At 47.9% G+C, this 24,444-nt stretch overlaps 3 protein-coding genes across 3 annotated transcripts; all 3 read right to left on the reverse strand.

Annotated features, from left to right (window-relative positions):
* Nucleotides 1-8,499: 8,499 nt before the first annotated feature.
* Nucleotides 8,500-9,589, reverse strand: LOC124666961 (lectin-like). The gene is made up of 3 exons (XM_047204297.1): nucleotides 9,347-9,589; nucleotides 9,102-9,220; nucleotides 8,500-8,978 (listed from the first exon to the last, which is right to left on the reverse strand). Exons 1-3 carry the CDS (start codon nucleotides 9,587-9,589, stop codon nucleotides 8,603-8,605), a joined length of 738 nt encoding a protein of 245 aa, XP_047060253.1. The 3' UTR covers nucleotides 8,500-8,602.
* A 923-nt stretch (nucleotides 9,590-10,512) lies between these two features.
* On the reverse strand, nucleotides 10,513-15,807 carry LOC124661411 (NF-X1-type zinc finger protein NFXL2). The gene is made up of 13 exons (XM_047199267.1): nucleotides 14,608-15,807; nucleotides 14,062-14,175; nucleotides 13,934-13,989; nucleotides 13,578-13,644; nucleotides 13,178-13,270; nucleotides 12,880-12,965; nucleotides 12,622-12,784; nucleotides 12,281-12,481; nucleotides 11,953-12,143; nucleotides 11,720-11,801; nucleotides 11,211-11,417; nucleotides 10,997-11,086; nucleotides 10,513-10,914 (listed from the first exon to the last, which is right to left on the reverse strand). Exons 1-13 carry the CDS (start codon nucleotides 15,805-15,807, stop codon nucleotides 10,759-10,761), a joined length of 2,706 nt encoding a protein of 901 aa, XP_047055223.1. The 3' UTR covers nucleotides 10,513-10,758.
* Nucleotides 15,808-17,238: 1,431 nt separating this feature from the next.
* LOC124661834 (xyloglucan galactosyltransferase KATAMARI1 homolog) lies at nucleotides 17,239-18,866 on the reverse strand. The gene is made up of 2 exons (XM_047199721.1): nucleotides 18,406-18,866; nucleotides 17,239-18,280 (listed from the first exon to the last, which is right to left on the reverse strand). Exons 1-2 carry the CDS (start codon nucleotides 18,864-18,866, stop codon nucleotides 17,239-17,241), a joined length of 1,503 nt encoding a protein of 500 aa, XP_047055677.1.
* Between the last annotated feature and the right edge of the window lie 5,578 nt (nucleotides 18,867-24,444).

Consider the following 24,444-nt stretch of genomic DNA (forward strand, 5'->3'; position numbering starts at 1 on the left):
ATATCTCCAACAGTTTTTAATGATAAGAATTGTTCTCTCTTGCAGGTTATCTACGGATGTACCGCTACTCTCGTTCATGGACTGCACTGCAGAAGGTGGAGAACCGCGACCTGTTTACAGAGGTCTGTACACGGTTGGAGGACACGGCGAGGAATACTTTTTCCCCACATGGGTGGCAGCATAATCTATGGATCGGGCCTCCGCCTTCACCTTAGACGTTTTACATTTGCTCATGTCTGATATGTAATTCTCCTTTTTTAGCACTCCAGACTTTTGAAACTTTTTAAACAAATGTGTGCATCTTAGCTATGCAGAGATCGGGTGTAATTAATTTTTATAAGTAATAAAGCGCCATTATCAAGAAAAAAAACATTGGATCGCATCCGAAATCACCGGTGACCACACAAAAGCCTATACAGTTCAAGTCAGCTAGACAATTCAACTTATCATTACCTTGTGTGCGGGCGGTGGAAGCTATACAGTTCTCCGACCGTGTTCACACAAGTTAGCCGAAGAAGGCTCATCAAGTACTCAGAACTGCTTGTAAATTTGGGTAGTTGCAAGTTCTAAGCTTAACCTTGCACACATGTGTTTTCTTTTTGGACAGTGCTAGGAATCTCCCGGGGGAATTGATTTCCCAGTCCCTAGTCCCCGTGCTGACACGTGTCCTTTTTGCTACCGGGTAGCAAAAAAATCTCGTTTTTGCTTCGGTGTAGCAAAAAACAGTTCAAACGCGAAATAAAAGGAAGAGGTTGAGCTCACCAGACAGACCACCGGAGTCTCGCCGGAGACCTCGCCGGAGATCGTGTAGCAAAAAATTTATGCTATTGTAGCAAAAATAGATATCATCGGAGACATCGACGAGAAACTCGCCGGAGAACTCACCAGAGACCTCGCCGAAGACCCAGTAGAAAATATATTTTGCAATTGTAGCAAAACCGTAAAAAGGTTATAGCAAAAAAAGTTAATCCTAGGTTGCAAATCCGCATAACGGAGACCTCGTCGGAGATATATTAGCAAAGAACTCGCCAGAAATCTTGTAGCAAATATATTGTGCAATTGTAGAAAAATCGGAGAAAAGTTGTAGCAGAAAATAAGACATTCCTATGTTACAAATCCACGAGAACAGAGAGCTCATCGGAGACCTCACCCACAACCGCTGTGTCGCCCAAAGCCGTCCACCCAAGGTAGCAATACCCGGCACCTTCAGTAGCAAAGCCGGCCTCTGTTGGTAGCAAAAGCCTCCCTCAGCTCTCAGCAAAGCTCACCGCCTAACATAGCAAAACCATTCTCCGCTGGGAGCCGGATAGCCAAGGTAGCAAAGCCGGCCTCTGCCGGCAGCACCGTCGGCCTCCATGGTTCTCCTCAATTGGAGATGCATCACCGTTGTTGACCACCCTGCCCCAAACCACCGCGCCTGTCGCCTAACTCCTCCACCAAGGCGCCCGACTGCGGTTTGCTCCTCCCCGTCCCCGTGCTGCTCCTCCGCAAGCGCGCCCCACCCCCGAGCTGCTTCTTCGGCGGCACGCCCGCCCCTAAGCTACTCCACCGTCGGCGTGCCCCGCCCCTCAGAAGCTCCTCCGCATTGTCGGGATGGGGAGGCGGCGTCGCCGTCGAGGAAGCACTACTGGGCGGGATCCGTGGCATCCATCTCGGTGCGGGGCTCCTCCGATGGCTCCCGGCGGCGGGGCTCCACCGAGGGAGGCACGTGAGGCTGGGCTGTAGCTTGCGTGGCCGGAGCAGTGGTGGTGTGCGTGGTCGGAGCAGCAGCGGTCGGTGGAAGAAGGGGGGAGAGGTTGGTGGAGAAGACGGGATCGAGGAAGAAGAAGATAAGGTTGAAGCGATTTTTTTTCGTGGTGCGGTGGAGCGTGGGGAAGGCCACCCATACGATTGGGCGCACCCGGAGGTTGCCAACGCCAGATCCCCCCGGAGGCAATGGATCATTTTCCTTTCTTTTTTGCAAAATTTAGAAACGAAGGTTTAAATTAGGCACATGCTTTAGAAAATAGTGGGTCTACAAATGTGCTCTTGAGTAGAATTGTCTAGTGACACATTGTGAATCCTGAAATTGCATTATTTCAATTTTATGTTGAGAAATGTGCAACTGATTTCCCCCCAACATTAGCTCATGTCTTAACCGGGTTGGTTGAAAAGAAAATTACTGCACGGAGGATAAAAAGAAACAGATGGCTTTGTGCCAGACTGCCAGCTGTTCCAATATCTACGATACAATGCAAGGCAAAACTACAAATTGCAAAGCCAGCAGAAAGTAAAATATAGCAGTAATGCTGAAAACACTCGTACCGGGCGTTGATTCCAGGTTGCAAGAATGAACATGCTGCATCGTCTATGAATTATTACTGTATAGTACAACTGTATCAGTAAGTAATCGACCAAATCGAGCTACGGTTCAGAACAATCAACTCTGGGATCTCAGATGAAGAACCAGCAAGTAAATCATCGGTCGATCCTGGCAATCAGCAGCACAGAAACAATAGATGTACGTACACGCATGGTTTCAGTATCCATTCACAAGATGATCAAGAGAACACGCGCGCACACACATAGAGCTAACCGAGAGAATTGAGTCACACGTCCAGTGGATTCGCGCGATTGATGAAACAAACAGACAGAGTGGCGCAGGCAGGCAGAGCTAACCAAGAGAATGGGTCACGTCCAGTGGATGCGGGCGGCGGGCTGGACGGTGCAGGCGAGCAGGAAGCACATGTTGAGCATGCGGCCTGTCAGGGGATGGATTTCGTTGACGGCGGCGTGGACCTGGTCCTCCATGACGGCGCGCAGTCCGGCAGCCGGGGGCAGGCGGGTAGCCATGAACTGCGCGGCCTGCAGGTGGCCGACGGCCGCCTCCGCCGCTCGGAGCACGACCTGGCCGTCCGCCCTGGCGCTGCGGAGCCTGGCCAGGGTGAGCCACATGCCATGGCGGGTGTCGTCGACGCTGGCCACCGGGTGGGTCGGGTCGGGCCCGCAGCCCCGGAGGGCTAGGAGCTCGACCCCCACCATGGCACCCATGGAAATGGCGAGGAACCACGATACCTGCTCGACGCTGCGCGTCGCGGAATCCAGCAGGACGTAGCGCCCCGCGCGCGGCGTCGCGGGTGTGCAGCAGCTCCTCCGACTCCAGGTCCCGCAGCGCGGCGCCGAGATGATCCCTGGCGCGGCGGCAGTTGAATTAACAGCGCCGGCTCGAGAAAAGCACCGGCCGCCCTCTTCCACCATGGCTCCGCCATCTCTCTCTCTTCTCTCGCTGGTTCGCTTTCTCTCTCTTCTTTCTGTGTCTTTGTTTCTTGCTGGCTCGCTCGGCTCTCTCCCTGAAAGAAATAGCCAGCCTGGCATGGGTCATTGACAGGTGAGCCAGGCACAGGTGGGCCCGGAGGCGCATACTGACGTGGCATGCAGATGATTCTGCGTGACAAGCGGGGCCAGAACCCCGAGTGGACCCCACCCTGTAACGGCCTACTTACCCCCGTCGTTTCCACAAGTTATCTCGGCGGCTGCCGCGGTACAAAAGGAAATGTTAAATTCCCTTAATCAAAAAAGGGAAATGGTAAATTCCTACGCAGTCACTGTAAAAAGATCATCATTGGTACGCAATAATCTCATCGGGGTACAATCCCGCTCTTTGACAGGTGGGCCACAAGGTCATCAGGATACTGATCTCGGTGGGCCCGGACATGAGATTCTGCGTGACACACTGACAAGCGTGGCCACAACCGCCCTATAACGGCCTCTTTACCGCCGCCGTTTCCACAAGTTACCTCCTCCGGCCGGCGGCTGACGCACGCAGATCGTCGATAGGCAAATAGTCTCATCGCACGCAGACACACACTAGCACGCTGACGCCGACGCTGACGTCTAGAGAGAGGGCGGCAGCGCACGCCGACGCCGGCAATGGAGGATTGGAGGAGGATGGCGGAGGCGGCGGCGACGGGCCATGACGTCGTCTGCCGCACCCAGGCATTCCAGGCCATCGAGGTCGCCCACAGGCTCCTCTCCCTGGCAGCCGAGGTCTGCGGCAGCTTCCGCCACGACTTGCCGTACCAGCGCCGCCCTGCCGACGACCTCCCCCACCTACGCACCGCCATGAACCACGTCTTCGACGCCAGGCTCTCTACCCGGCGCGTCAGCACGTCCCAAGCAGGATCCGGCCACGTCTTCTGTCGGGTTGGCCTCGGCGACACACGCCGAACCAGCCCTCCGGCGACAAACGCCGATGCCCTCTCTCTTTCTCGCACAGACAGAGGAAATAGAAGAAGTGGACAACACAATGATTTTTCCGGCCGGCGCACGGAGCGCCGCCGCGGGCGCACGAACGTCCAACTCTCTTTTATTCAGCTGGCTCGTACAGGTAACACTACAAGCAGTACAGGAGCAGTACAGGGAAGGGAATTTATACCAGAGCTAACACCCAGAGCCAAGCACGCACACACGCACGCCGTCCACTCTTGCCGCTCCATCCGTTTCCTCCGGCCAGCACGCGCACGACGCGCACTAACGCACACCACGCAACTGCCTCTCCCTACTGCATACAGCTAACAACCTGAAGTCTGACCAATCTACGTACATGACACACACGCACACTAGGCACACACCTGCCACGGACATGGACATGAACACGGACGAGGCCACGCACCGCAGTCCGGACTCGACCTAGGCGCGCACACGCTGGTCGACGTCGCGGCATGGCTTATTCCTGACATCTTCTCCCTCTGCACCGCGCGCATGGGGCTCCAGGATTCCGCGCCGGCGTCCTGGCAGGCGTGGAAAGGCCACCACGCCGACGCTGCCGCCCGCGCAGCCATGGCGCTGGAGAGCCTAGACTCCGCCTTGTCGCACGGCGCGGCGGCCGTCGGCGCCGTCCGCGTCATGCTCGGGACGGCACCAGTCCAGGTCGGCGGGGGAGAACACGGTGCCAACGCGCTCCTGGAGCTACCCAACTTCGGCCTGGGCCCGACGCCGCCGCAAGGGTTCCCGCTCTGGAGCGCGTGGGGACACGCGGCCGAGCAGCTCCTGCGCCGCGTCACCGACGACCTGGCCATGGCGCGGGCCGCGCTGGAACAGATGCGCCACGCCGATGCCGCCGCCAACTCCCAAGCCTGGGTGCTTCTGTCTCGCTGATCGGCGCCGGCGTGCGCCGTGCGCGCGCGTCGCATCCCCAACCACACCGCGCGCCAACTTCGATCGGATCGGACGATCACCCATCTCTCTTCTGTTTCTTCTTCATCGCGCGCGGTATGATATGATCGCTCCAGGAACCTCCATCGATCAAAGTTCAACCAAGTTCTATTGCTTACGATATACTAGCTCCTCCTCCTATAGTTTCAGTTCCTGCACCAACTCAAGGATTCGATGCTGGCTAGTGTAATGACTCGTACGTGCCATCCATCTGTAATGCTCGTACTACGTGGAACAGGTTCGCTCAGTTACACTACTCTGCAAGTCTTGATCAGTTGGATACTGCATGTTGACAACACCCTTTACTACTGCCTAGGTTTCTGCTGCAACTTCGTAATTGTTTCTGCAAATTCCTTTATCCCGGTGGGTTGGATTTCTTATGTGATTTCCATCATCTATCGATGTGGCGGCACCTGTATGCAGTGACCTTGAAAACTGATCGATCACATTGAAAGATACACAGCCACCACGCACAAATGGCAAAACATCTAATTCAAACCTGTCGCATCATTTACACTGCAAAAATATCACGTCACAAATTCAGGACTATTAATTGTTCTTTTTAGATTAGATTTAGCTTGCTAAGGAACATTTTGGACATTCTTGTTTAATATACCAGCTACTAGCACTAATTCCTAATGCCAGCCTGAATTAATTAATTGCATCCGTCCTTATTGATGGCTTTTTTTAATGTTTGCATCTGCTAAATCCATTGGTTGCCAACCTGCTAAACTTCAAACAGGGAAAATTCTCTATTTTGCCTCCCGATTAGCGACAAGCAACTTTGTGTGCTGGAATGGGAACCGCTTACGACTCGTCGCCAAGCGTGCGGACCCCTGGTAGGACAAGCTATGTCATCAGCTGCTAGACTGACACTTACGAGCATGTCCAATCTTTTGAGGGAAAGTCATTTCTAACGGCCCTGGTTTCTACCGGATAGCTATCCACCCTCCATTTTCTCGCGATTCGTGCTTTAGTGTATATCATCTTCATATGACATATATTTGGTATCCAAATAAAAATTTAACAAAATCTTGTAAATTTTTTATATAAATTAGGATTCATGGTAATTTAAATAAAAACAACTAAATGAATTCAAATATGTTTGAAATATATGTATAATGTTGCTGAAATAACAAGATTTGACTACAATTTCACTCATATCTAATAAATATCATATATATACCATATCAAAGCAAAATAGACACCAAACTGAATTTTTTTTTGCATGAATCGCGAGGCTACTACCGGTCAGATTGAGACCGGTAGGAACCGGTGCCGTTAGAAAATCCGCGTCCAATCTTTTGATGCATGCGATGGCTATGTACATGTTGGGGGACGATGTTCATAAGGTCGTGAACAAAGATGACTCCCGCTTCTTCTGGGAAGCCAATGGAACAAATCGCAGGTATCTAAATTTGAACGTCCCAAATTATGTGTTGTCATGTCAATTCAATGTACACATGGCTGTATTTGAAATATCATTTTGATTTTTTGATACCAGAAGAAGTACTCATTGGCCTTTCACAATGGGGGTTTCATAGCGTGATATCCTAGGTACTTTGTTAATGTGACATCATATTTAATGATGAAAGATTGGTGTCACGCTACTTTACAACACTTGCACACGGACATAGGCAAAAGACATTAGTAGCTCAATCACATTCATGTATGAGCCCAAAATCATTAAATTTAGATACCACACTAGAATAAAATGCATTGAAGCACTTGTATCTTAAGAAACACCACCTCCTATGATAACATGCTAAGATTCAGCCCATCATAAAAGGGTTTAGGTAATGTACTCGATTCTAGCACCCTGATGGGTGCTCAAGAGGTCGGCACGCTTGGTGATATTTTGTAGCAGCCCAGAGTGGATGTTGCCCCATCCCATTGCATAGTTGTAGCAATCGGAGATCGTACGCTTCATCTTGGTGCTCCAGCGTGTGTGCCGGGGCGAAATATCGAATGTGGTTGGGGGAAGGAGGCGCATCGGAGTTTATTTGTTGGATTGTGGGAGGTCGGCGGTTCTAGATTTTCTTGGCACACGATTTTTCCTCAGTGATGAAGAGGAATGGCGGATCTCCACTATGAGGTGTACTCGTAGAAAACATGCGACCCCTGCCCTAATAATTCACGATGCATTGATGACGGCTATCACTTCGTCATCTAATAAAATGTAACTGTCGTAATAATATTGTCTCTTAGAGCATGTAGTACAGTGCAAGATGCTTAAGAGAAATAAACCGCTATTTTTTTTGTTAATAACCGTGAATGTCAGCAAAGCCTTCATGATGATGGTAGCATGGGCTAACTTATTTGAACACCCGAAAGATTAAGCTTAGTCCATGTTTCCTATTTACCGTGATCATATTGCAGCTACACTAAAAATGTCGGTCTTAGGGGAAGAATATACAAGAATATCAACGCCATCGTGAACCGGTACGTGCGAAGGAATCCAGGAGGCGGCGGAAAGAAGCCACAAAACCCATCTAAGGTTCCGTCCTCCTCGCCGGCGATACCGTCGGTCCGCTCCGCCCCCGGTGGCCTTGGGGCCTTGGAGGTGTGGCGGACCACGGTCCCTCGCCGGCGGGGAGTTTCCGTTCTTAATTTAGTTTGCTTTTCAGTCTCTTTTTTGGGATGGTGTGGCGGCGGCTACATCCTGAAGTCAGAATAAGGTCCTCCCCGCCCTATCCTCGCTCCGGTGGTGCATCTAGCGCTGACGGAGGGCGTGTGGAGTTGTGTTCCCGTCGGATCTCCTGGGATCCGGTCGGTTTTCGTGTTTATTGCTGTGGTTTCATGATAGTCTCTTCCGATCTACGGTTGTCATCATTGGCGATGGTTGCTGCTCTGGTGTGCTGGTCCTCTGGGACCTTAGCACGATGACTTCCCGTCTGTCTACTACAACAAGCTCTACTACGACAAGCTTTGCCTGACTCCGGCGATGGAGGGGCGAGGACAGCGGCGCGCCTTCGGCTCGTGCTAGTGTTTGTAGTCGTCGCTAGGTGGTCCGAGTACCAATTTGTATTTTTTTTTACTTTTTGGGTTATTTGTACTACTGTTGATGATTATTAATAGATCGGTGGATTTCTCGCAAAAAAAGAATGTCGGTCTTAGGGAACACCAGATTTATGTTGAAAACATGATCTGCGCTGGATTCAATAACAGTGTTACCTAGCCCATCTTTCTTTCTGAAATTTTATTAGTTAAATTGGAAAATCTGATATATGCTGATTTAAACGATTAAAATCTCCATGCTTGAGGAAAGTAATATTCGGTTCTTTCAAGATTTTTATGGAAGATATATATTCAGAAGCCTTTAATTTCTGTAACAGCCCAAATACCATATTATTCCATGCATAGTTGACAAACAAACGCTAACGATCGTCCGCAGTAAAACAGAACCAAATCATTCTTTTGGGACGACCTTGATGCCCTTGATGAGGAGCCCCCTCTTCCACTGCCCACCCTCGTACTCAAACATGGAGACCTCGGCTTCTCCATTCTGCCCCTTCTGCGGCTTGACCTCCCCAACCTTGAGCTGCAGCCACTCCCCTCTGGGCTTGGCCATCAGGTTCTCCTTGTGCTGCTGAACCGTGCCGTCGGGGAGCTTCAGCCGGAGGTTCACCGGCGTAGACCAACCGTAGGCCGGGTCGGTGAGCATCACTTCGAAGACAGCCTCGTAGGTGATTCCTGGTGTGAGGTGGGACAGCTCCAGCTTCCCAATGATCTCCAGCCAGCACACGTTCTGCAGCGCCGCCGCCTCGGTTTCGGCTTCCGCGTCACTGATGGTAAGATGACAGGTTCGGAACAGTATGGTAAGTATGTATGATTCCTGAGGCAATATCTGTGAACAACTTAAAATAGCCTTATGTATGCATATACACATGTTGTGATGCTTAACTGACCTTCCTTCTTTCAGGGGTTGCCAAGTCCAGTATTTCAGGTCCTCGCTCCAGGTGATGTGGAGGCCTCTGGGGAGCAGCATGAAGCAGTTGTGCCTGGTCCTCTGATCAGCCCAATACTTCTGCACCGTTACAAGTTTGAAGAACCACAAACCGTGTTAACACTTAATAGTTATATATCCAAGCTTGTGATGCCCCATATCATCACCGGCTCATGCACGGCAGTTCATGTTGAGAGGTAGACGGACCTTTGTCTTCCCGGCCAAGAGGATCCCCGTGCCGACCTGGTCTTCTAGTGCAGCCACATCGGTGACCTTCTCCCCGGCGACGATCTCCCGGAACATGTGAGGCGCCGGCGCTCTCTTGGACTGGGCCTGGTTGGCGGTATCGGAGGTGGTAGCAGCGCTGGATGCCATCATCGGCACGACGCGGCCATCCTCGGTGCGCGACGAGGCGGAGGACGCCTCCTGGTGTGATGGTGCCGCCCCCATGGTCGGCTGGTTTCCCTGAACTTGCTCGAGTGTAGCAGTTCAGGCAGACCGTGGCATATATAGCTGCAGAAGTAGTGGAAGCGTGCAAGTGCAACTGAACTGAGCTGAAGCATTACGGTTGCTATGATAAAGAAGTGAAGACGGAATTTGGCCTTTTCGAGATCACTTTGGCGCCTACCGTCGTGCGCTGGACGGCATGCGAGAGCTGTCCAGAAGATAATGTCAGCATCAAAGATAAACAGCGGCTGAGAAAGTGCGGCGGAGAAAATAAGAGTACGGAGTATGTTTTTGCTTTCATTCAGCTTTGAGCACTTACGGCATCTGATTCTGTAGGATGGGTTTCGTGCTACGGCCGGAAGAATCCAACTTTTTTGGGAGGTCAAGGAGATAGCATGCCGCTGCCGCGTTGATGCTTGATGGTGTTGCCAGGAGAGTGGAGGAGGCATGGACTCGGAGTCGACTGCAGTATCTACACCCCAAGTTTCAGGCCGACAATCGAGCAAAGATGTTTAGCGAAATTCAGGTTGTAGTAGAACTCGACTTGAATTGAGGCAAGCATGACGCGATTTTGGCTCGGGAGCGAATTAAACTCGGTGGCCTGCTACTATCAGGAAATAAGAACTTGGTGGCTTACGGAAAATACAGGAACAGCATTTTTAGTGCAGGTTTCAAAATGTTTAGTTCAGTAATGATGTGCAGTTTACTTAAGAACTTCGCCATAGAAATGTACATGGGCTTCAGGTGTTTGTGCATTTCACAGATGTGCACCGATCTGCGAAAAATGTGTTCAACTTCTTGCACGAATAAAAAAATTGGAGACATGCAATAAACTAGTAGCTCATGTTGTCTGTTTTGTTCCGAACTGGCAGTGCCATGTTGCTTGCAGACTGGATATCTGACAAATAACCTATACGACAACGCCGTTGTTGCAAGAAAGTGTTCTGGATCACCCATATATTATTGACATCATTTGTTCATTTACAGCAACTCAACAACAACATATTGCAAACAATACAAAGCCGTCTTCCTTTGGCACTAGGAAGGCGCAAAACAACAGCATCCTTCAACTCACATGCCTCCAAAACTGGATACTGGCAGTAAAGCTCAGTTTATTACTCATTTAATGTACATCTCAAAATTCATTAAGAATCCATATATATTGTTCACTTCTACAGCCTTCCAGCCCTCAGAAGCCTTTGCCTGGCCTTCTGCGCTTCCATTTCATTCATCCAGTCTGAAACCTGGTAAACCACTTTTCCCAACACGTACAGTACAGCTATAGCAATCAGCACTGCCAGAAATATCAGGAGATACCGCTTGATTTTCTGCAAAATGTAAGTGCGTTGTAAGGAGCAGATAGTACAGCCAACACAATACCCTAAGCAGACCATATGTAGTTTTACAAACCTGCCATGTCGAAACCCCGACAGGTTCCTGTACTCCACGGTCGCGCTTCTTCCTGCGTTTGGGCACGTTTGCAGCTTCTGCAGCAGGGTTCTACATGGAAATAAGCACGCATTCAGTCCATAACCTCAAAATCCAATTGTTTGGTGGTGAAACCTTCACAGATAAGAACAGTGCGTTGATTAAAAAATACTGTTATGATGGTAGGGTCTGGTACCTTAATCTCCTGGATTTTCCGGAGATGCAGCTCTGGATCTGAAACTTTGACCTTTTTCGCGCAATCTCCACCACATGGAATCAGGCCAACTCCAAACTGACCTTTGGGTACTTCTTTTGGATCACGGCCTGACCTACGGTACTCCTTGAGAACATCTTGACATACCCACTCCTTTTTCAGGGTGCTACATGCACAACGTACATTGACCTGCATAGATATCAAATATGTAGAGGAAATAAAATAGTTAAGTTCCATACACCAACCAGTAGAATCAGAAGTCCAAAAATGATGGAAAGAAGGTGGGCAATCCACATATACTGTAACAAAAACGACTAGCAAAGTATAGCTTGAAACTGCAAAATTATAATTTACTTGAATTTTCAATGAAGCAATATATCCAAAAAATAATCTCATCTACAGTTTCGTCAGCTAAACAGATCAAGCACTAGATCACTTGCTGTTTACCAGGTTACAAGTTATTTCAAACTAAATATAAGCTGAGGCCACACCTTTTTCATGCACTGATCAACTGACGGGCATTGACCAGGGTGACATATTTCTGAGCACAGATGGGGACAATTTGATAATTTCCTGCACAGTGCCATAAATAACAGGTCGAAGAATTCAATAAAACATATAAAGTTATAAATCAAAATATGGAAGTTTGGGTGAAAATTGTGCAACATTTTTTATTTGAACAGTCATAACAGAAGCAAGTGGGAACTGGGAATTGGTAACTGACCTATGACATGGGCCACCACAGGCCCTTGCTTTCACTTGTTCCTTGGCCTTTAGGTTGTTATAGTGCACACACTCAAAAGCGTGTACCATAGCACCACAATGGCATGATCTTTTAACAAGGACTTTGCAAGGTGGACAATCACTTAGATGACATGGCAAAGGGCAAGGATGTGAGCAAGGAGGATCCCTGACCTGGCAGAAGCATTAAGACAAAACATCATGCACCAAGCTAAAAAGAAAGATGTGGAGGCTAGCTAGACATTTCACATTAAAGATTATAAACAGAACAGCCAAACTGAAAGTACTGCAAGGGAAAGTAACGAACTGACCACTTGACAACGAAGATTGCATCTTTCACAAGGCTCAGCAAATGTGTTCTCCCTACTGAAAGATAATATGGTATCAGCTTTAGGCTGATTTGATGGGACCTCTAACACATGGCAAGTCTTTGTGCAATAATGGTTGCCACAGTGGAGAATGTTTCCACATAAATTCTGACAGGGAAATTGCCTGCTTCTGGAACAAGGCATCTGCAAAAAATAAGAAAAGAATGGTTCCTATAATCTGGTGTACAAGCAAGTGCAAGTGCATGGCATGCTCAAGTGTGTGCGAGAGAGAGAGGGAAGGAGGGAGGCGTAAATTGACCAAAGGCCACTTGTTCAAAACTTACTGCACGTTCTTGGCTTAGATGTTGCCCAAAACATGGCACCAAAACAATTTCCTGGCATGGTGGGCATGGTGTTCCAGGTGTGCATTCTATATGCTTTTCCATTTTCTTCTTCATTGGTTTAAGTGTGTACTCGGGGTTCGGTGGAGGAATAGAGCCATGGCACCTGAGTAGTGTGAAGATTGTTAGAGATCAGAGTTAGTTATAGTTCTTGGTACACTGCTGCAATGACATACTCGGCATATTAAGTAAACTCAGAACCTTTCTTTACACTTGTGGCCACAAGAAAATTCTTCCCCGCAGATCAGTTTGCATGGTGGACATGCTCCATAGTGGCATTTATGGGGCTAAAGGAAGGAGATTAAATGTCAGTAAATTATGATGGCAAATCTATAATAGCAGAAGAAGTACCCAGAAATGGCATGCCAACAAATTCACCAAAATAAATTCTGAATAACGTCACAAATACACTTGTGATGGCAATCAGCAATGAAAATTATCAAGTGATATCAATTAATGAGTAATGACAATGTAAAAGAAAAGAGGCAGAATAGTTTACCCGGCAGTCAAGCTTGTGTCTGCATAGGCGATCTATATTGCATCTTTTCGAGCATTTGGGAGGTTTCTGGTTCTTCTCGGTCCCACAAGGAACCTACAATAGAATTATGCATTTTAATCTACAAAGTGAGACTTAGCAAGTATGGTATAACTATTTAACACACTAGCAATTTAAAGAAGTTGAGTGAGTCAGGAGAGACACTGAGGAGGATACAGATGTACTGTATACTTAAATCTGAATAAGAATTAACAATAAGGCAAGTGCACCAGATCACGTAAAAATTATTGTTTATGCTAATTATTTCTCATAAGTCCTAATCATCTTTAGTAAGGAAGTAGTAGGACCAATATAACTCATATAACGAAATGAAAAACAAAGTTAAGAGACCACCAAGTTCAACCTCAAAGTATGTTTTCCCACAGAAGCATGAGATGGTCTTCATCAAAGGACAGGGTGAACAAGCACCGCTGGTAAACAAAAGGAACCAGATGTCACTAAAAATAGAAATTTCAGTTCAGAAAAATGAACCAATAAGACACTAGACACCCTGGAAACTACAGACTAACAGACTCGAGTTTTCCATCCAAAAACTAAATGTGACTATTTCAGAGCAAAACACCACTATGTTTTGAAATGTACTGTGTGGTTGAACCAACATGGGAGCACATACACGTGACGTAGGCATGTAGCAACGCAACTAGAACTAAACAATAGCAAATGGCAAACGAAAATATGCATCTTTGGTTACGGCAGTACCTGTGGCATGGAGAGAGGCATTTATGGTTGCCACATCTGAGCCTCCGGTCACAAGTCTACAAACATAGACTACTTTAGTGCTTGAAAGGAGGCAAAATAATGCATAAAAGAAGAAGACCAAGAAGTACCTCCGCGCAGGGTGGGCAATCCCCAACACAACAACGTCGCTTACAAGCATGGCGTCCACAGGCACGTAAACGCTGACATTTCCTTTCGCAGGTCAAGTCTTGGTGGCAAGGAAGCTGATAAAATGCATCACAATATTTTGGGAATTAAGCATTTGCTTCCTAATAAGCAATAACATAGAAGTATACCTACCGAGCTATAGCATTACTTCTGGACCAGATTAAGGAGAAATAAAAAATAACAATTGCTACTCATTGTTTCTACTATGTTAAATAGTATGGATACAAAGAGTAAACTTTGGAGTAAAGAAATCAATTTGAAGCACACAAGCCTTTTATTGTCCACTAGAAAATGCAGATTTCAACAATTGGCTGTTACATGTAGCAATTACTTGAAGACAAATTCTGCCAATTGGGTGCAAATAGTGTTGCTAGTTGCCTTCCGCATTTTAGAATCAAGTGATTTATCTTCTCACACAATGTGATCAAATATCTACTTTTTTACTACTTGCAAGGTTATCATCACAAGCATGTTGTATGGATATGTACCTCCTTCTTCAGACCCCCACAGCGGCAGGACTTCTTTATCATAAGACGGCAGGTCACGTCACACGGGCCACGATGGCACCGCTCGGGGCACTTGTGCCTTCCACACCCAAGCACCTTCTCGCAAGTCGATCCACATGTGGCAGCCTCCACATCGCACTCCAACCTTGGATAGTCCTTCTTGCCACAAGGGCACGTTCGTCGTCCTCGTAGCGGACATTCCCCGCACTTTCCACCATGGCATCCTCTCTCACACCTATGCTTCCCACACTCCAGCATCCCACCACACTCACTCTTGCATTGGAAGACCCTTTCGGAGCACAATCTCTTCAGCGTTGTCTCTCCACACTCGCATTTGTGATCCCCCATCACCGCGCACGGTGGGCAGGGGCCATCATGGCACTCCACCGGACACCGGTGGAGTTCACAGCTAAGGTGTCTGTTACATTTGCCCGCACAAGAATAACGCTGATGTGCGCAGCGCCGGGGCTCCCGGTGCGCTCCACAGAAGCACCGAGCATTCGGGACAACTGCCGGGCACGGCGGGCAAGGCCCGGGGTGGCAAAGCAGGAGGCAGGTGTGCTCGCAGCCGGAGTCTGCATTTGAATTGAGAGGGCGGCCACAGACGTCGCCGCAGGAGTGGGGGAGGATCCAGGGATCCGCGGGAGGGTCTACCGTCTTGGAGCAGAAGCAGTGGTAGGAGGTGGGGGTCTGGGATTTGGGGTAGGCGACGCGGCACTTGGGGCAGCCCCAGGTGGGGGAGGGAGCGGCGGTGGCTGACTGGTGCGCCCATGACTGGATGCAGTGGAGGTGGAGGAGCGCAAAGCATGAGGCGGAGCAGGACCAGACGGGGTCGGAGGGGCGGATGGGGTCCAAGCAGATCAGGCACGGCGGTGATCTGCGGCGCGCGGCGGAGTTGAGGAAGATGCCGACCTTGGAGAGGTCGGCGCCATTTCCGGCCGCGGAGAGGTAGCTGGAGAGGATGGATTTAGTGGCCGGGTCGCAGGCGGAGAGATCGGTCTCGTCCCCGGAGGAGGAGTAGGACGAGGGGTCAGAGTCGGAGACGGGGCTAGGGTTGGGCGGCGAGGGCGCTGGTGCAGGTCGGGGTGCTGGTGTAGGGGCGGTGGGAGCTGCAGTGGTCGTGCGAACTGGTTTCCGCGAGGAGGACGCAGCGGCGGCGGCGGCGGCGTAGGAGGACGGCATCGCCCGGGGTCGCCGGGATGGTGCGCGCGAGATTTGGGAGGGGAATGTAACTCTTGCAGTTAGGTCCAAGATTCCGTACATCTATATAATTTAGGATTTTTATAAAATGACGGCATTTTTTTAGGGCATCTCTTACAACTGCCCCGACCCCCGACTCTTTTTTTTGAAAGCACAAATATATTATAACAGGCAAGCAAGCCGCCTCATTAAAAACCTTCCACCCCTTCGATACTCTGGTAAGGAAAAAAGTGCGTAAAAAAGTTGATGCACTTGGATCATATAGTAGCTACATCATTCACCATAGCTGGTAAGATAAAGCTAGGGGATCACTATCCCAAAACTCATCAACATGAAAACTAACACTATGCCTAGCTAGCTCATGAGCAACCTGATTCGCCTCTCTATTACAATGATCAAACAGAATTTTCCTATAACCAGTAAAAAGAATCCTGCAATCTTCAAAAATAGCTGCAGAAAACGTGGCCGAGAAGCACCCATTCATCATAGTTTCAATGACCTGCACATTATCCGACTGAATAATAACCTTATTCCCTCCTAAGAACTGTGCCAAACTCAGGCCATCACGCAAAGCATATGCCTCCGCCATGAAGGGATCTGCCACGAAATGAATCTCCTTACAACTTGCAGCCATAAATTTACCCTTGCAATCTCTAGCAATAGCACCCATGCCTCATGTGCCCAAATCGGCATCATAGGCAGCATCAATATTAATTTTTATTGATCCTTCATTTGGACAGACCATGTTCCTGAAGCTCCACTTCCCCTGTATTACATGCAAAACCTGGAATGGAGCTTTATGTTTCCTGTTGAAAAGAAGGTCATACCTAGCTTTCCAGATAGGCCAAAGTATGTTAAAAATCATTACAATTGAGTTATCATTTTTGTATCCAGTCATATTCTACTTGGTTGATTCCTTGTTACTCTCTCACCTAAGTGATTGTACCATCTTCTTGCCGATCTCTCACGTGGGATTCTACCTAGCGGTATCTCCCTCGTGATTCTCTAGGAGTGATGGTTTGTGCCACTCGAGCAAACCGATTTGTACCGGACGTGGTGTGCGTTCTACCTTGTGTTTTTGGTGTTCTTCCGTAAATCCCCTCGAATCCATGAACACCAGGCCCCATCTCTAGTGTGGCATGTCGCCTAAGTTTAAACATTATGTACTCCTCAAGTTGGGTCATCGATGTAATCGGATTGTTATCATGTTTTTGTAGTGCCCCATCAGGCCCGAATTAATCGATGCATTCATATAGTATGTTCATTACAAGTGTACTATTGAGCATTTGAGGTGTGTCAATTAATTTAAGTCGCGGGAAGTACTTGATTTTCTAGCAAAGATTGCTAGAATTGTATCGGGCCATTTAGCCCTAACTATTGAATAAAGTGCTGCTTTACTACCCCTACAAAGAACTATCCCAAATCCTGGCCGTTCTTGATCCTCCTCATCCTCCCCATCACCTCATCAAAGGAAACGTCAAACGCATCCCTCATGTCTCCCTTGAACCTCACCCTGGGGTCCTCGTACAAGAACCTTGGGATCATCTTGATGACCTCCTCCCTCATGGCGGCCACCTCCTCATCGGTATACCTTGCTAGCACCTCCTCGATGTCCACCTTCTCTTCGAGGAGCTCGTCCGGGTCGATGAGCACCCAGTACCGTCGCTCCTCGCCATCGCTACTGTCCGGGTCCGGATGGTGCCACCGGTACTGCTTCTTAAAGGTGGACGCCTCGTGGAAGAAGACGGGGATGCATCCAGCCATGACGGAGTCGACCGAGGAGCGGCGCATGTAGGAGTCGCCGTTCGGCTGCAGGCAGAAGCGGGAGGCGCCGAATGCGGAGACAACCCTCCGCGGCGACTTGCAGGTTTTGTCGTGGCTGCAGTCGACAAGCCGGCACCGGCTCGATGACGTGCACGAGTCAATGATACGGTCGCGGATAACCAGCATCCCGTTGGCACGTGGCGCGCCGGCGAATGTGAAGAGCCACGGCCGCTCCGCGGCGCGGGCGCGCTCCTGCCACCCGGCCACCTCGCCGGCCGACGTCGGGTGGAAGTAGCTCGGGTACGGCACCGCGAAGTCCAGCGGCTCCCAGGCGTTGGACTCGTAGGTCAGCACCGTCATGTTGCCGGACTCAGGGTGATCAAGGAAGTCATTGCCGCACTTCACGGCGGCGCTCTGCCGGAACATCCAGTTGGTCTTGGCGGCTACCATGAAGTGGTCACGGCCCCCGAAGGCCGCCCACTGCGGCCGCGACGACAGCCACCCTAGGAACTCGGAGGAGAGACCGTTGCGCACCGTAAAATTGCGGTCGCACAGGTGCTGCTGGAGCTCCAGCCCTGGGTAGTAGGGCACGTACACCGCCGTGGCTGCCGCTGGGTCGTCGGTGAGGCACTCGTAGAGGCGCATCCGGTTGTGTACGATCACCTCCAGGGCGTATTGGTTCGTGTTGTACCTGCACGTACGTGCTCATTATTCTTAGACGCGTGCTGAATTGCCGATATGACGCAATTTATATAGTAATATGTAGCGTGCACCATGAGTTTATATATGGCGTCAGTGAATGATCAGGGAGCTTACCATCCGGTGTTGGGGATGATGCCGGTGTCACCATCACTGCCGTTGCCTGTGGCGGGAGGGAGCTCGGGGCCCATGCCGGCATTGACCATCAGGGAGCACATGCTGCCCTCGTCCTGAAATGCAGGCGAGCCCTCGACGCAGGCGCTGAGAACATCGAACCGGGAAGACACATCTAGCATGTGCACGTATCTGCCCTCGCACGACGCTGAGGACGGTGCCGTTGCCGGGGGCAGCGCGCCATCCCGATCGGCCCCGACGGGAGAGGGAGCTAGTGGAAGGAAGCTGGCATTGAGCGCGATGGGAACTGAGAGCGGGAGGACGACGTCGAGCGTCGCTCCTGAGTTGGGGTTAGCAGACAAGAGGTAGATGTGGAGGAATTGGAAGTGGAGAAAGCAGGAGATGAGCCATGACCCCAGGATGAGGAGGCCGTAGAGGAGGAACTTGGGGTACTGAACTTCCATGGCTGGCTGGGCTTTGTTAGCTCTAGGCCTCTAGGTAGCCGAGAGCATGCATCATCGATCGGCTGAGGGGTTTAGATAGTATCATACCAAGTGGTTAGAACAAACTAATTTAGGAAGTGTGCTACTGAATCGAAACTACTCCTGCTTATACTAATTATTAATGTTAGTCTCTGTGACGTTTCATCATTGGCGTACAAGCCAGGCAGGGCCAGCACTACATTTGTGTCAATGGGAATCAACTTGTGATACTGCTATTTCATCGTGCCATCTTGCACAGTTGCACTAGTTGGCACGGAGTATGCACTAGTCCGTCTCCGCTTCTTGGTTCATGGGATGCACGATCATTGTTAAGTGTACACGATGCACGATTCATGTGAAGCATGCCGTGGGGTTATTTGATTATCGTACATGATATTATTGCACAGCCAAGCATGAAAGATACGCACATATGGTGCTGTTGTATACGGTCCACTTTGCGTGAACTAGACTAGTATAGTTGGTAAGCACTATGCATCCATGTGTTGACCGTTAGACCATCTCCAACGCGACCCGCACCCACGCGTTTGGATAGGTCGAAACGGATAAAACCGTCATCCAGGATCCATCCCTAAAACAGATGGCCGCGGCGTACGGAACGACCCAAACCCAACCCAAATCTGGGTCGCGTTTGCGTGGCCACGAACGTCAGGAGCTGGCCGCTCGCGTCCTCCCCTTGTCCTCCCCTAGCCCGCGTGTCATAAGGACATAATTTCATTGTTCATTAAAATAAAACATATTACAATTTTTTAATACTACCTACTACTAGTCTACCTACGCTGCCGGGACCGTGGATTTCACTCGACGCGAGTGACCTGTACGCGTGAGGATTTCACTCCAGCTTTATCAGCTGGGTGGCCTGGCGGCGGCCGCCCGCCGGCGTTCCTTCGCATCCGCCCTCCTCCTGGCCCTCTGCGCAGTTTTCGCACGGTCATGCTCCTCCTCCTCCTCCGTCTAGGGCCGCTGCCCCCTGATACGTCTCCGACGTATCGATAATTTCTTATGTTCCATGCCACATTATTGATGTTATCTACATGTTTTATGCACACTTTATGTCATATTCGTGCATTTTCTGGAACTAACCTATTAACAAGATGCCGAAGTGCCGATTGCTGTTTTCTCGCTGTTTTTGGTTTCGAAATCCTAGTAACGAAATATTCTCGGAATTGGACGAAATCAACGCCCAGGGGCCTATTTTGCCACGAAGCTTCCAGAAGTCCGAAGAGGAGACGAAGTGGGGCCACGAGGTGCCCAGACCCTAGGGCGGCGCCCCCCCCTTGGCCGCGCGGCCCCGTGGGGTGGGGCCCTCGTGCCGCCTCCCGACCCGCCCTTCCGCCTACTTAAAGCCTCCGTTGCGAAACCCCCGGTACCGAGAGCCACGATACGGAAAACCTTCCAGAGACGCCGCCGCCGCCGATCCCATCTCGGGGGATCCAGGAGATCGCCTCCGGCACCCTGCCGGAGAGGGGAATCATCTCCCGGAGGACTCTACGCCGCCATGGTCGCCTCCGGAGTGATGAGTGAGTAGTCTACCCCTGGACTATGGGTCCATAGCGGTAGCTAGATGGTTGTCTTCTCCCCATTGTGCTTCATTGTCGGATCTTGTGAGCTGCCTAACATGATCAAGATCATCTATCTGTAATTCTATATGTTGCGTTTGTTGGGATCCGATGAATAGAGAATACTTGTTATGTTGATTATCAAAGTTATATCTATGTGTTGTTTATGATCTTGCATGCTCTCCGTTACTCGTAGATGCTCTGGCCAAGTAGATGCTTGTAACTCCAAGAGGGAGTATTTATGCTCGATAGTGGGTTCATGCCTGCATTGACACCTGGGACAGTGACGAAAGTTCTAAGGTTGTGTTGTGCTGTTGCCACTAGGGATAAAACATTGATGCTATGTCTAAGGATGTAGTTGTTGATTACATTACGCACCATACTTAATGCAATTGTCTGTTGCTTTGCAACTTAATACTGGAGGGGTTCGGATGATAACCTCGAAGGTGGACTTTTTAGGCATAGATGCGGTTGGATGGCGGTCTATGTACTTTGTCGTAATGCCCAATTAAATCTCACTATACTCATCATGATATGTATGTGCATGGTCATGCCCTCTTTATTTGTCAATTGCCCAACTGTAATTTGTTCACCCAACATGCCTGTTTATCTTATGGGAGAGACACCTCTAGTGAACTGTGGACCCCGGTCCAATTCTCTATACTCGAAATACAATCTACTTGCAATACTGTTCTCTACTGTTTTCTCGCAAACAATCATCTTCCACACAATACGGTTAATCCTTTGTTACAGCAAGCCGGTGAGATTGACAACCTCACTTGTTTCGTTGGGGCAAAGTACTTTGGTTGTGTTGTGCGAGGTTCCACGTTGGCGCCGGAATCTCCGGTGTTGCGCCGCACTACATCCCGCCGCCATCAACCTTCAACGTGCTTCTTGACTCCTACTGGTTCGATTAAACCTTGGTTTCTTATCGAGGAAACTTGCCGCTGTGCGCATCACACCTTCCTCTTGGGGTTCCCAACGGACGTGTTAACCACACGCATCAAGCAAATTTCCGGCGCCGTTGCCGGGAGATCAAGACACGCTGCAAGGGGAGTCTCCACTTCTCAATCTCTTTACTTTGTTTTTGTCTTGCTTAGTTTTATTTACTACTTTGTTTGCTGCACTAAATCAAAATACAAAAAAATTAGTAGCTAGTTTTACTTTAATTGCTATCTTGTTTGCTATATCAAAAACACAAAAAAATTAGTTACTTGCATTTACTTTATCTAGTTTGCTTTATTTACTATTGCTAAAATGGCCAACCCTGAAAATACTAAGTTGTGTGACTTCACAACCACAAATAATAATGATTTCTTATGCACACCTATTGCTCCACCTGCTACTACAGCAGAATTCTTTGAAATTAAACCTGCTTTACTAAATCTTGTTATGCGAGAGCAATTTTCTCGGTGTTAGTTCCGATGATGCTTGCTGCCCATCTCAATAATTTTGTTGAATTGTGTGAAATGCAAAAATATAAAGATGTAGATGGTGACATTATAAAATTAAAATTGTTCCCTTTCTCATTAAGAGGAAGAGCTAAAGATTGGTTGCTATCTCTCGCCTAAGAATAGTATTGATTCATGGACTAAATGCAAGGATGCTTTTATTGGTAGATATTATCCCCTGCTAAAATTATATCTTTGAGGAGTAGCATAATGAATTTTAAACAATTAGATACTGAACATGTTGCTCAAGCTTGGGAAAGAATGAAATCTCTGGTTAAAAATTGCCCAACTCATGGATCGACTACTTGGATGATCATCCAAACCTTCTATGCAGGACTAAATTTTTCTTCGCGGAATTTATTGGATTCAGCTGCTGGAGGTACCTTTATGTCCATCACTCTTGGTGAAGCAACAAAGCTTCTTGATAATATGATGATCAATTACTCTGAATGGCACACGGAAAGAGCTCCACAAGGTAAGAAGGTAAATTCAGTCGAAGAAACCTCTTCCTTGAGTGATAAGATTGATGCTATTATGTCTATGCTTGTGAATGATAGGACTAATATTGATCCTAATAATGTTCCGTTAGCTTCATTGGTTGCACAAGAAGAACATGTTGATGTAAACTTCATTAAAAATAATAATTTCAACAACAATGCTTACCGGAACAATTCTAGTAACAACTATAGGCCATATCCTTATAATAATGGCAACGGCTATGGTAATTCTTATGGGAATTCTTACAACAATAATAGGAGTTCACCCCTGGACTTGAAGCCATGCTTAAAGAATTTATTAGTACACAAACTGCTTTTAACAAATCTGTTGAAGAAAAGCTTGGGAAAATTGATATACTTGCTTCTAAAGTCGATAGTCTTGTCAGCTGATGTTGATCTTTTGAAATCGAAAGTTATGCCTAATGAAAATCATCATAATAAAATTGTTACTACAGCAAATGCCATCCAAGTTAGAATTAATGAGAATATAAGATTAATGGCTGAACTGCGTGCTAGGTGGGATAGAGAAGAAAATTAAAAACTAGCTAAAGAGAAGAATGTAGCTAAAGTTTGGACTATTACCACCACTTGTAATGCTAATGCTACACATGTTGCTGCACCTCCTACTAATAATAATAAAAGAATTGGTGTTAGCAATGTTTCCACTTCTAATGCAAAGCGCGAGAAACTGCCTGAAGCTGCTAAAACTGCTGAAACTGCCTGTGATAAAACTGCTGAATTTTTTTCCAACATTGGGGATGATGATCCCATTGCTTTAGATTATAATGGTTTGAATTTTGATGATTGCCACATCTCTGAAGTTATAAAGTTCTTGCAAAAACTTGCTAAAAGTCCTAATGCTAGTGCTATAAATTTGGCTTCCACACAACATATTACAAATGCTCTCATAAAAGCTAGAGAAGAGAAACTAGAGCGTGAAGCCTCTATTCCTAGAAAGCTAGAGGATGGTTGGGAGCCCATCATTAAGATGAAGGTTAAAGATTTTGATTGTAATGCTTTATGTGATCTTGGTGCAAGTATTTCCGTTATGCCTAAGAAAATTTATAATATGCTTGACTTGCCACCGCTGAAAAATTGTTATTTGGATGTTAATCTTGCTGATCATTCTACAAAGAAACCTTTGGGGAAAGTTGATAATGTTCGCATTACCGTTAACAATAACCTTGTCCCCGTTGATTTTGTTGTCCTGGATATTGAATGCAATGCATCTTGTCCCATTATCTTGGGAAGACCTTTTCTTCGAACTGTTGGTGCTATCATTGATATGAAGGAAGGTAATATAAAATATCAATTTCCTCTCAAGAGAGGTATGGAACACTTCCCTAGAAAGAGAATGAAGTTACCTTTTGATTCTATTATGAGAACAAATTATGATGTTGACACTTCGTCTCTTGATAATACTTGATACACACTTTACGCGCCTAGCTGAAAGGCGTTAAAGAAAAGCGCTTGTGGGAGACAACCCATGTTTTTACCTACAGTACTTTGTTTTTATTTTGTGTCTTGGAAGTTGTTTACTACTGTAGCAAACTCTCCTTATCTTAGTTTAGTGTTTTATTGTGCCAAGTAAAGCCGTTGATAGAAAAGTTCATACTAGATTTGGATTACTGCGCAGAAACAGATTTCTTTGCTGTCACGAATCTGGGCTGTTTTATCTGTAGGTAACTCAGAAAATTATGCCAATTTACGTGAGTGATTCTCAGATATGTACGCAACTTTCATTCAATTTGAGCATTTTCATTTGATCAAGTCTGGTGCCTCGATAAAATTCGTCAATACGAACTGTTCTGTTTTTGACAGATTCTGCCTTTTATTTCGCATTGCCTCTTTTGCTATGTTGGATGAATTTCTTTGATCCATTAATGTCCAGTAGCTTTATGCAATGTCCAGAAGTGTTAAGAATGATTGTGTCACCTCTGAATATGTTAATTTTTATTGTCGCTAACCCTCTAATGAGTTGTTCTAAGTTTGGTGTGGAGGAAGTTTTCAAGGATCAAGAGAGGAGTATGATGCA

This window comes from Lolium rigidum, chromosome 6 (genome assembly GCF_022539505.1).
Source record: "Lolium rigidum isolate FL_2022 chromosome 6, APGP_CSIRO_Lrig_0.1, whole genome shotgun sequence".
NCBI lineage: Eukaryota > Viridiplantae > Streptophyta > Magnoliopsida > Poales > Poaceae > Lolium > Lolium rigidum.